This window comes from Larus michahellis, chromosome 1 (genome assembly GCF_964199755.1).
Source record: "Larus michahellis chromosome 1, bLarMic1.1, whole genome shotgun sequence".
NCBI lineage: Eukaryota > Metazoa > Chordata > Aves > Charadriiformes > Laridae > Larus > Larus michahellis.
The window spans coordinates 86504406-86517084 of NC_133896.1; the positions used below are offsets into that span (position 1 = coordinate 86504406).

General features: G+C 46.0%; 1 protein-coding gene across 1 annotated transcript; it reads left to right on the forward strand.

Moving 5' to 3' along the window:
• The first annotated feature begins 478 nt into the window (after positions 1-478).
• LOC141744260 (putative G-protein coupled receptor 19) lies at positions 479-12164 on the forward strand. The gene is made up of 2 exons (XM_074589801.1): positions 479-767; positions 10748-12164. Exon 2 carries the CDS (start codon positions 10768-10770, stop codon positions 12010-12012), a length of 1245 nt encoding a protein of 414 aa, XP_074445902.1. The 5' UTR covers positions 479-767; positions 10748-10767; the 3' UTR covers positions 12013-12164.
• The last annotated feature ends 515 nt before the right edge of the window (positions 12165-12679 follow it).

Genomic DNA, 12679 nt, shown 5'->3' on the forward strand with positions numbered 1-12679 from the left:
ATATTCCCTCCACCTTCTTCTCCTTATTCATTCGCTCCGTTTCTTTCAATTGGCAGGGTCCCATGGCGACCATCCTGGAAGAAAAGCATCCTCTGTAGCAGCCGCGCCTCGCCATAGCAACCGGGACGTCAGCGCCGGCAGCCAAACCCCGCAGCAGGCCGAGGGGGAGGCACTGCCCCCGGGGCTGCCCTCACCTGCCCCCCGGGGCCTTGCTGCTGGCCGGGAAGGGGGGGTGAGAGGGGGGGAAGCCCGTCGGGGCGGGAGGGATTTTTTTTGGGGGGGCGCGCGCTGGGCAGCCCGGTGCCCGCCCCGTCGGGGCTCCGGGGCGCCGCTGTCCGTGGTGCTGACGGTCCCCGCGCCGCGGAGCCCCGACGGGGAGGGGAGTGGGGGACGGGCACCCCGCAGGGAGCGGGGAGGAGGGACCCGGGGGTGGGGGGGGGATGTGGGGCAGGAAAGGAGGGCCCGGGGCGGCCGATTGCTGGGGAGGGACAGCCACATGATCCGCATCCCACATGACACAGAGAGAGACTGGTGGCAGCAGCCGGCCCTGCGAAACGTCATTTTTTCCCTCCGTCAAGGAAGAGGGGTGGAATACCCCATGCCTCCCCCTCAACCAGATTTACAAATATCCGGGCAGAGGCAGCTGCAGATGTGACTACACTCCGTGGTTTCCAGTATGATTGGCACCTTCCCAGGGGTGCCTTCACTTGGGATTACAAACAGAGAAAGGACAAGACCGGCGCTTCTGGGATTATGCTTTGGAGCAGGTACGTGGATGGATAGGTGCTGTGCTGAACAGTGCTGTGGCTAAAGGGATGGTTTTCTTTGCAGAGACAAGCAAGATGATCTTTTCCAGTAATTTATCTTCTGCGCATTTACTTATGTGCATTTAAAATCCTTGGGTTTTAGCAAGGAAGACTCATTCCTCAGGAGCAAATGCTCTGAGGGGCTTGAATTTTAAGCTGATTCTGCTGAAAGCAGAGAGGTGTGTAGAATTACTGCAGAGTAACAATGTATATTTTCTGCAGAAATCTACATTCTGTATATCTATATTCATTATTTTTAAATTATGTCACTTATTTGTCTTAAAGCAATCCCCTGACATGATCACTTTGATAAAAGCAGAAAATCACTTCTACTGAGATGGAGCAGACCAATCTGCCCGTTCGTTGTTGGGTTGTTGTTGTGGTTTTTTTTTTCTAGATACATTCAAACAGCTTCCTCTTTCCTTGTGTTATTGCACTAAAACAGCTGCTTTTGTATTTTTCAGTCATTAATTTGAAATCATCCTTTCTGAAAGCGTTGTCCCCCTTTTTCTGTGTGGGTGCCTGGATGCAGCTACTTAGGGAAATACCACAGACACAGTAATCTTTGCTTATCTGTAGTCAGCAGAGGCAAGAACGCTATTCTATTTTTGCTAATTCGGGCACATACTCTCTAAGAATGCATAGCAATATTTTTCATTTATCCAGCTGGCTTCCAGCATGTCAAACAGTATGTTGGCTCCACAGAGTAATGGAGAAGTAAAACTGCTTTCTACTTTCAAAAGGCCATTTGTGTGTACGAGGCAGGATTCATAGCCAATTCTTTCTGGCAAAGATTTTCAAATGTGGTTCTTGAAGATTTGTTGTTAAAGCCACTGTTAATCACTCAAACAAGTGGCTTGATTTGCAGAAAAATTGGATGCCAACCCAAAGGCATCCTTAAAAGCTTGAGTGTCTAAACATGGATTTTGGAAGCTTGATTTATGAGTTTATTTTTAAAATCCTGGTCTCAGATGAGTCACTAAGAGGAGGAATTTCTATACCTTAGACACATTTAGGAAGCTCTGCTCCTTAGCTTAAAGTAAGAGCTTGCAGACTCTTACTCCCCCGCAGTTCTTCTGTGAAGCCTCTGTTTGCAAAGCTGTGCAGTGCAATTCCCTCATCTGGGTCACACCATATGATCTCCATCTGCATTTTCCTTTGCAGCCCCACCAGGCGTTCTCCCTCAGGTGTTTAACAATTTAGAGAGCAATAGCAATCAGACAATGCAGAAGAACCCCCTAACATCCTCAAGTAAAATCTGCTTGCCCTCCCCAGGACAAACACAGTTCTTCCAGCACCAAAACATGACGCTTGGGTGTTTGGGATTTCTCCATTCCAGCAGCTTCCATGATTCCCTAGATGTTCCTTCTGACAGGCAGCCAACACAGTTCTTGCAGCTGGCATCTAGCCCAAGAAGACATCTCCAGTTCAGCAGTTATCGGCAGGCCAGCTTCTTGCCTCAGTGGCTTCCTCTAGTCTGCTTTTGTCCTCCCTGAGCCTAGCTCGGCCAAGACATCCCTTCCAACAATCATCTCTGCATCAGGCATTTCCAATCTAACTATGGGCTTTGCATGGCCTTCAGCCATCCTGGCTTCTCCAGAAAAGTTAGTATAGGAAGACTATGAAATGCTGTCACTAATGGCCATATCCTCTGACAGATGCCCAAGGGAACATTCTCCTGTGCTCATTCAGGTCTCCTTCTCTTATTGCTATCAGATAAGTCCTCCTGGAAGCATCTTCGAATCTCTGGCAACTCTATCCCTATCATGATTATCAGCCACCAGTGCCCCCCGACTCTCTGTCACTGTGTCTGGCACAGGTGACTTGTGTCATGCGAGCACTAGGTACACGTTACTGAAAAGGGTCAAGAGCCATATGACAGGGACTCTCACAGCACCAATGTTTGTACAAGTGTAAAAATCCTGTTAGCACATTAACTTCTTGCATACTGAGAAAGCAGCTCTCATGAGATTTAATGTCAAGAATTCATTTCCATATGACCTTTTCGTATAGAAGGAACTAAAAACACTCTAAGGTTTTCCTAGGAGGAGAACTTGTGTCCACTGCTAGTGAGAGGTGAGCTAAGCTGCCGGGGTGCTCACTGAAGCTGCTGGCACATTCTCCATGTGGGGGAGAGGACGCTCAGCGGGGAAAGGGTGAGAATTTCCAAGACATGGGCAGAGAAATCAGACAAGCGTGAGATTCACCACGGCTTAGCTGTCAACACCCACCATGACAAAGCAGCCCCGGTAAGCACTGCGTTCCTCACATCAAGCAGAAGAGCGTGGTGTGTTGTGGGCAATGCTTGGTGTTGCCAAAAATGAATGTAAGTGTGTGGGAGAGAGCATCTTTTTTTTTTTTTACCTCTGAATCAGGAAAGGGTCCAGCCTAGCCATGTCCAAGGACAGATTCGATCCCCATTAAGGAAGGCAAACAGCCTGTAAAGGTATATTTCCACCTTCTCCACACTCTTCTTGGACAACTCCAGTAGGTGGAACAGTAGGTGCTATTTTGACAGCACAGTTGTAAATGAGGTTGGCCCCTCTTTTCCCTGCTCCCCCTTTTTCATTCCCCCACAGTCACACTGCACACAGGTCTGGGTTCTGCCGTCATTTTTACAGCAGTGCTAATCTGGAGTTTTCCCTACTAGTCACAGCCATAGGAGGGCAAAATAAAGCTCTGAGACATCTGTAAGAGGAGACTCATAATCACTGTGTACCTGTTTGTAAACAGCGTGTTGCACTCATTATGCTCGTGAGGTAGTAGCCAGAGCACCATGCTATTTGTGTCTCCAATGACTGCACAGACCAGGCCAGGGGCAAGAGCAGGGGAGACAGATGGAAGAATCAGGCTGCCAAAAGTTCGTGGCAAACCCAACATTTGGCACAGCCCAGGTCTGTGAAAGGAAGTCTCTGTCCTCCCTGGGCTGTACAGATGACCCTACTCCACAAGACACTGGAGGATTAAATTCTCACTGTAGGTAACCCTGCCTATCTCTCCAGAAAGGTCATCCTCGCTGCAGATCTGAGGGTTGCAAACTCCACATGGGCTTTAGCATAGCCTTGGTTGAAGAGAGTTAGACCTGTTCCCTCACTCTGCAGATGCGGATAGGGTGAGGGTGTCTATCTGGGTGGCAGAAGAGCACAAATCTGGTAATTTACCGCTGTCTGTCCCTGAACCAGAGCATGATGCTGGGTATAAGTGGGTACTGTAAGGTTTCCTTCCCACTGTCAGCAAAGAATAAACGTACTCTTAGAACAATGTGCATGAATAGATTACTATGTCTTAGCAATTCACCTTAGGTTAATAGAGCTACAGTAACTGCCTGCATGTCAGCCTTAACCCACCGTAAATACATGAGAAAAATTCATTGACTTCAAATGCAGGAAAAAGTCATTACTCCCAGAACCTTTAACACCACAAGGAGCTTCAAGAGATGGCACTGTCTCTTAAGAAGACTCAGCCAATATGCAGTAACTTGTGACTTAGGCATGTTTTTGAACCCTGAACGTTCATCAAAATCATGCCCCATGGATTTGCCCCAGGCCAGGCCTCAGACCTAGTGTCACAGGTCTGCCATCAGAGCAGTTACTCCAGATGTGAGCTGATAGATCCAGAAGCAATAGATGGACCCTGCTCTTGGCCTAGTTAGTTGCTGTACAGCTCACAACTTACTGAGCTCAGTTAAAGGGATAAAGCTGAAAAAGGATTCTTCCTCAGGCAACGAGTACAAGAAATATAAATTGCCCCCAATTCCAACAAGTATTTCAGTATTATATCTTTGTTCTCAGCTTTAATACCTTGTTCGAACAGTCAAGAAAGAACAAGAAGAGCCAAGAAAGGTTGATGGCAAAGATTGTCTAGTTGCCTGTACTTTCCTCAAGCACACAGCAGAAATATCTTGTTTAGGTTCACGTTCATGCAATAACCAAGTGTAACATATATTCTTTAGATGTGCTGGAAATAAAGAACATTTCCTTCCTTTATTTGATTCCGTCCATATTTCTTGCTCCCATGACCTTGCCCTGCAATACAGGCTAGGCTCTCAGATGCTGATAAAAGATGCAATAACATATATCGACTTACATCATCGTTTCAGTTCAGAAGCTTTGACCATAAGTTGGGCTGAGACGACATCGGCACTGAAAGCTTCATCCACGAAACAGGCTATCCACACTTCTCATCGTGTCGTCTTTAGCTACCCGTGCTGCAGAACAGGAATCTCCACCAACTGGGTAGAGCCAGGCAGCAGGCAGCAGAGTAGGAGATATGGGTATGGATCTCAAAAGTTTTATTGCATTCAAAACATTTTATTCCCCTGATGAAAGAGGGGCAGATGTTTTCTATCCCCATGCACTGGAATGCAGAGAGTGAGGAAGAACACACTTCACCTCAAGAGATTTTCAGGCTTCGCTCCGAAGAGCTGCCCGGAGAATAGAAAAGCCTTCGTAAGAGGAATAGGGCGAATAGCTGAGCATTTTTATGAGCACTAGACCAGAGAATAGAACTGGCAGGGAATCCGTGTGCTTACAAAAGCATGTGTATCCACATTCCTCCACTGGAAGCAGAAGTACTAAATGGCCTCAATATGCACACAGCCATCTCCACGCTGCAAGAAAACAGATAGAGGTTAAAAGACTCTGTGCTCTTCTATAAAAGGATTATTACATTGCAACAATGCATGCACAGGGCAATTAATTTGAATTTAGGCAGGGATGAATGTCACTTTCTAGCATCTTACACCCAGACAAAAGCCCCCCCATTCTGATTCAATTTACTCCCACTTCTAATGTTGATTAAACTCAGTTAGATGAATCATTTCTTTTCCAGTCTGGCAGCTATTCCCGAGATATTCTTCAGAGAGAGAAGTTTATGGAGTAAATGACTAGCTTAATGCTTTTGAAATAATTGTCTGGGCCAAAGATTGCTTGCTGTTTCACAGTTACAATACAGAGAGGTAAAATACGTTGAATAAAAAAGCCCCTCTGCTAGTGCCAGGTTAAGTAATGTACAATGATCTGTTTCTTTAGCTACCTTTTTAATCCTAAAAAACTGTTGTTGGAAAAAAAAAAGTTTATTCTTTTGATTAAACATTTAAAAAGCCATTTATTGCATTCCCTTGCAAATCTTACTAGGTTTTACTCTTCCAAATTGCCATGGATGCTACATTTCTAGACAGGGCAGTAAACATGCAAACACATAGTAACTGTGCTATATGGGCTTTATTCAACAGCAAAGTAGATGTGGCAGTGATTTTATGAAGTTCTTGTGTCTCAAATATTTCCATCTCTAAGTAACAGAACCGTTTCGGAGAGTTAGCAAGAATATGGTTCCTCTGCTATCAACGCAAAGGGATAACCCTGAAAATGGAGTGTTTGGGCCTTCAAGCTGCAAATTAAGTTCATAAAACGGGAACTGCTGCACCAGGAGAATCCTCTTTGATGGTTATGAGTCATATCTTTTTTTTTTCTTATGCAAATGCAAAAGATTTAGGGTTTTAAACAGAAATACAGGAAGTCCTTACACCAGTTTCAAAAGAATTCCCACTCTACAGTGATCAAAAGAAAAAGTGAAATTTTTGATGCTGCTGCATCCATGCAGACTCACAATTACTAGAAAGGGTCCTTTCACTCAGATGAGCATTATATAGATTTAAATAACCTATATAGGTTGTTTAAAATCAAACAAAAGCATTTCTGTTAAATAAAAATGTAATTAGGCCTCACATATTGGCTATATTTTTACTTTTTGTGTTTCTAATACCTGCTTATTGACCTGCAAGGCAGAGGGAGACTAAAGAGGTCATCGTTATTTTCTTATGGATCTGATATTTGCAAGTTGCAAGTTTTGCAAGTTCAGTAACACTTAAACCATATTTCAATGAATGGTGCAGCGAACGGGAGCGTGGGAATTGGAGATACATAATGTAGCAAGATACCGAATCTCTAGTTATTTGCATTTTAAACCCATACAGAGCAGTGCATACACTGAGCTTTTCATGCTCGTGTTGCCATCAGGAGCATTAGTCATAATGCAGAAGTTTAAGACTCCGCTATAAAAAACAGACTTGCCCGCAGAAGAAAAAGAAACGCTGGGCCATAGACACTAAGGTTCGTCATGCTAAATCAAGGCATGATTCTGATCTCAGTGCCACATACGAAAAATAGGGTTGACTAGAGATCCTTTAACATAAAATAAAATCAGCTTCTCATCCATTAGAAGGAAAAATTATCTCCAAGTACATTGTTTAATCAGCAAGCATTTACTTTCTTAAAAAATAAAACAAGCAATTGCTATTCAACCAGAGCAATCCTATGCTCGGGGTAGTTGAAGTCCCTATTATTGCACTTATATTTTCGCCTGGACCTTGTGGGCAGTGTGCCCTTTGTTACAAGGAAGAAAGAATCACAAAATATAGTATTATTTGTGCCTGTGTTGGGTGCCTCTTCTGTTTTACTCACAGCGAGGAAACCACCACCACTGGAGACGCGAAACAAAATACTCTTATCTCTCAACACAAGCACATGGTGTCCGGTGAAGGTTGGCACACGGGAAGGCTTCTGCCATTCAGGTTTTTCTCCCTCTGGTAGCAGAGGCCCAACACGAGACGGGCGGATACACCTCTTGCCATTCTCCTTCCTCTGTCGGCACCCACTGGTTGGCTTTCCATGCGCGCCTCCTGAGGGTGTTACGCACTGTTCCCTGGTGGGTCTCATGTTTGCAGGTAACCCGAGTTCTCCTGTAAACGGTGGTCAGGCCGACTTTTGAGCAAAATGCAACAGAAAAGGAAGTACTCTTTGAGTGCTACGACCCTGTAACTATTTTTGGGTTTGCCCACCTGCATAACTAAATGTCTCAGGTCTGAACAGACACGGACAGCCAATTTGGCTCACCAGGAGAAATATCATGAGAACCGTGTTAGCGAGTCTGCATATTATAACAGCTTAGGAAGGTCATTTCATTCTTGTACCTGACTTCCACTACTCTTCAATATCGGTCAAGAAATTTCATCTAGTTATTCTTGTGCAGCTGGCTATTTTTAAATGGCACATACTTCTGCATGGCAAGAAGGGAAATTAAGGAAGAAAATTAGTCCATAATGTTCTTTTCTATCTGGTTAATAGGCTCCACATGTATTATTCTATTACAGATAATTCTAACATGTAATTAGCGGGTTATACTGTCAATGCATCCTGACAGTCTGCCAAAGACAGCAGCCCAATTACCCTGCAGCCAGCTGAGGATGGCAGAATGTCTCCAGGGGAGCAGATCCACCTGACAGAGGGTGAGAAAAGGCAAGCAGGAGCTGTTTGAGAAACCAGGCATCATCTGCCAGGCAAATCTACTGAGAAAAAGATGAGGGAAGGCAACTACGGATGAGGGGAAAGTGAAGGCCAGGCTGGGCAGCACCCACAGCCCTCCACCAGAAGAAGGGATGAGGGGCAATGCATCATCTGCAGATGGTGCCCCTTGCAGGTGGTTGGCAACTCAACCACCACGACACCCACTTCTGGGTCTCACTACTGATGTCCCCGAGTGTTATTTTGACAAGAAGGTGCCATCCATAATTCCTTGTTTAACCCCCCCCACACTGAAACAAACCCCGTTGTTATTAGCCTCAAACCGCTTCAGCTACGAGTCCAGCTTAACCTGAGTCGCATTTTCATCTCTCAGACGCTACCTGCACCCGAAAAGCTGCTAAAAAGGGCCAGCTGCTTTGGGAGCAGCACCGGTGATTCACGCGTTGACCCACTTTCCGATGATGAGGAGCTGGTGGCTGGGCAGGGTGCGAGGCACGGGGGAGAGGCGCAGCGGGGTCCTGCGGCAGCCTGGCTGCGGCTACGTGGGCTGGCTGCCTCCATGCAGCTCTGCCGCGCTGCTCTCAAGCACACTTTGCACATTCAAGCACGCTAAATTTGTGGCTGTGCTGCGCAGCGCAGCTGATCGCACATCGAGCCCGTTCACGTGAAACACGCAATGTTATATTAAGCAGAGCAAACGAAAACGGGGTCTAAAACACTACAGGAAAAAAAAAAATCTCTAACCACATCAAGCAATTAATACATCTTTTCCTGTTCTGCCTATGGCTACTTTTTTGCATTGTGTTATTGAAGATCACATGCAAAACAGCGCAAGGAGTAAGATCCCAAATTCATCCAGAGGCTTTGCGCTTTCAGGCTCTGCTCTGAGTAGGCAGATAAGAAGAAAGTATTTGGTGATAGATGCAGCACTAGAGTAGGCAGAGCAAAAAGCATCAGCAAAACACTGACCAAAAAAAAACCCTCAGAGAGCAAAGCTGGGAAGCTGTTATCACTTGGAAAGCAGAGGAGGATGGTGGTTGCTTTTTGAGCTTGTCCATTTGGCTTCTGGGATGAACTTTTTGATCTTCTGATCTTCCTGATTTATCTCACACAGTATCAAGACTCCAGAGTTAAGCATGCACGCTATATACCCACAGAAACAGTCTTTCTATTCCTAATGAGTAAGAGGCTTTGAATGTCAACAACGTGACTGAAAATACACTTTCTGGAGCATCAGCCCCCAGCCAGGTGCTTGTCTACACAAAGCCACTAGCATTAAGTATTTTTCTATTTTATCCCTGGGATAGGCTAGGACCAACCCAATCATCTGGCTAAAACCAAGACTGGAAACTCTGTCTAGCAATATATCCATTCTTGTCTCACACCTCCTTAAAACAGGCGGTTATAGCTATCACATACCATGGCGTGTACCATACCTACCATAAAAGGACCAGCTACAGTTGGATCCCAGAAGCCGTATTTCAGTGCTAGCTCAGAAACACAGAGGTCATGCTAGCAGCCAGGCATGTGAAAAATACTGTCTAAAAAGAAGACCGATTATTGATTGTGCTAGCATTAGGAGTGGTGTTGGGAATTGGAATAGCATCGCATCTTGTGACAGTTCAGCCAACACAACCTGAGGCTCCACTGCTGGAAATCACAAGGCTCCCCCCACACCTCAGCTGCATGAGAACATTTACCTCCTCCCCTAGAGTTTTACTTTTGAATCAAAACTCTGCCGCTGATAAAAAACTCTTCTGCAGGTTTCGGGGAAGGTTGTCATGCCACCTTCTTCTCAGGGTGACAGCAGGAAAGGTTACCCTTGATGGGGCAGGTAACTAACGAGGTGAGGATGTGCGGGGATAGTGTTGATGTTCAGGAGAGACACTTTAAGTTACACAGTGTCCAACGCTTGATGAAAATCTCCTCACTGTGGAAGGGCTGAGGAGGATTCATGGTGAAGAGCGCCCACCCAGCTTGCTGCCAGTCCTTCCACCGCGCTGAGCTTTCCCTTGCCTTCAAACTCAGACCTCACTTACCTTCCAAAGTTACATCCAGAAACAAAAAGATTCAGGGATATTGGGGATATTAACACCAATGGTACTAATGATTGGATGGGAGCAGGGTTTGGCTGCTAGCATCCTTATCAATGAAGATTGTGAGAAATATTACTTCCCATTCCACCTCTCGGTATAAGAAACAGCTCCTTTGTCTATCTGCTTGATGGATTTATGTCAAGTCAAGGCAGCAGGGACACTGTTGGTGTGGGTTTTTTGCAACTTCCACGCACTCCAGAAGTACAGCTCATTTCTGGGATCAGTGGGGCATATTCCACTCACTCAGTTTGCAGGTCAGCAGCACTGGTGAAACTGCACCTCAGTCTCTATCTGTGAAAGGGACATTTGTCTTTCGGAGGACAGGAGTGCCTGTCCTAAAATACTCAGGCCATTCATAAGAATCTGCATGAAACTTCATGGCCTCTGCTCCACCAGATAATCTCACCAGAGATTTCTGACCATTTCTCTGAAATCTACTACTTTAGGTAGTACGTATACTACTTAAAATTAGCTTTCACCAGTTAAGGTAGGTTTTTCCCACATACTTGTTAAATACAACATTTTCTCTTCTCTCTTGATGCAGCCTGAGCAGAAGAGTTGGCCATGTTTCCCCACAGCATGGATAACAGCAGCGGTCCTTCTGTTCTCCCTACCTTATTGCTTCCGCAGCAGAACAAGAGCTACCCCAAAACCTCCATCCCTCCTGCTGGCTGCGAGATGGCGGAGTCACCCATAGGACCCAGCACAAGCAGGAACCACACTGTCTTGCAGTATGAGCTGAGGCCAGGGGAAATTGCAGCAGCCAGCATGGTTTTGGGAGTGTTGTGGCTGGTTTCCGTCTTTGGAAACTCCCTCGTTTGCTTAGTGATCCACAGGAGCAGGAGGACACAATCCACCACCAACTATTTTGTTGTCTCCATGGCTTGTGCAGACCTTCTCATCAGTGTTGCAAGTGTGCCCTTCGTGCTGCTCCAGTTTATCTGGGGCAGGTGGGCGCTGGGGAACGTGATGTGCAAGCTGGTAAGGTACGTACAGTACCTCACCCCCGGAGTCCAGATCTACGTGCTCCTCTCGATATGCGTGGATCGATTCTACACTATCGTCTACCCCTTGAGCTTCAAAGTGTCCAGGGAGAAAGCCAAGAAAATGATTCTGGCCTCTTGGCTGTTTGACGCTGTCTTTGCATCACCGGCTTTCTTCTTCTATGGCTCCAACAGCGACGACCACTGCAACTTTTTTCTCCCCAGTTCTTGGGAAGGAGCCGTCTACAGTATCATCCACCTCTTGGTGGTGTTTTTGATCCCCTCCATGCTCATTATCCTCTTCTATCAGAAAGTCATCAAGTACATTTGGAGAATAGGCACCGATGGCATGACTGTCAGGAGGACAATGAACATCGTCCCAAGAACAAAGGTGAAAACCATCAAGATGTTCTTAATGTTAAACTCCGTGTTTCTCCTGTCCTGGCTCCCTTTTTACGTGGTACAACTGTGGCACCCGCAGGAAACAGACTACAGAAAGAGCTCCTTGGTTTTCCTGGCCATCACCTGGATCTCTTTCAGTTCTTCAGCCTCTAAGCCAACCCTCTACTCTGTGTACAATGCAAACTTCAGAAGAGGGATGAAAGAAACGTGTTGCATGTCCGCCATGAAATGCTACAGAAGCAACGCATACACCATCACCACCAGTTCCAGGATAGCCAAAAAAAATCACGTTGGGATTGCAGAAATCCCAGCTCCGGCCAAAACTGTCACCAAAGACTCCATCTATGATGCTTTTAACAGAGAAGCAAAGGAAAAAAAGCTTGCCTGGCCTATTCAGTCTAATCCCCCAAATACATTTGTCTAGTTGGCTTCATTGCTTTGAAAAATTACGATGTACCCCCTGAACAAGGAGCTTTCTCTGGGTTTTGAACCAATGTATATATACATGTTTTTAACACAACTTTTAGGGAAGAAAAGAAGATGTTTTATTTTATTAAATGCATTGATTTTGATGTGTCCGGTCCATTTTATTTCAGTTACCTTCTGCTTTGTGGAACTGCTCTCCCTGAATCACCAGCATAACTTCTTTACAAAATAGAACAGCTCTTACACTATCAGTATGTAGGGAAAAAGGGAGAGGAAAAACACTGCTTTTTATAATCCCCATCCATTGGCCACCATGTATAAATCCACCCAAAGCCATCTATACTTCCTTTCGTTATATCCCTGTGAATACTGTTGCACTGGGGTTTTCCCACTCGCTCAGACCCCACGGGTAAGATGTCCATGCGTGGGCAATGCTGGCATAACTCTGAGCCCACTGACATCAGCGGTCAAATTCCCGCTGCCCCGGTAGGGTCAGCCTCAGGCCAGCGCTGAACGCTTTTGCATCTTCAGCATTGCACCTCTCCAGAGGTCTCGTGGTCCAAACTGCCTGGGAAAAGTCCTTCCCTTGGTCTTGCCCTCCCCGCCTCCTCTCGAGTTGCTTCTACACCTGTCCGGGTACACCCACCCAGAAGCCAGGGGTGGGC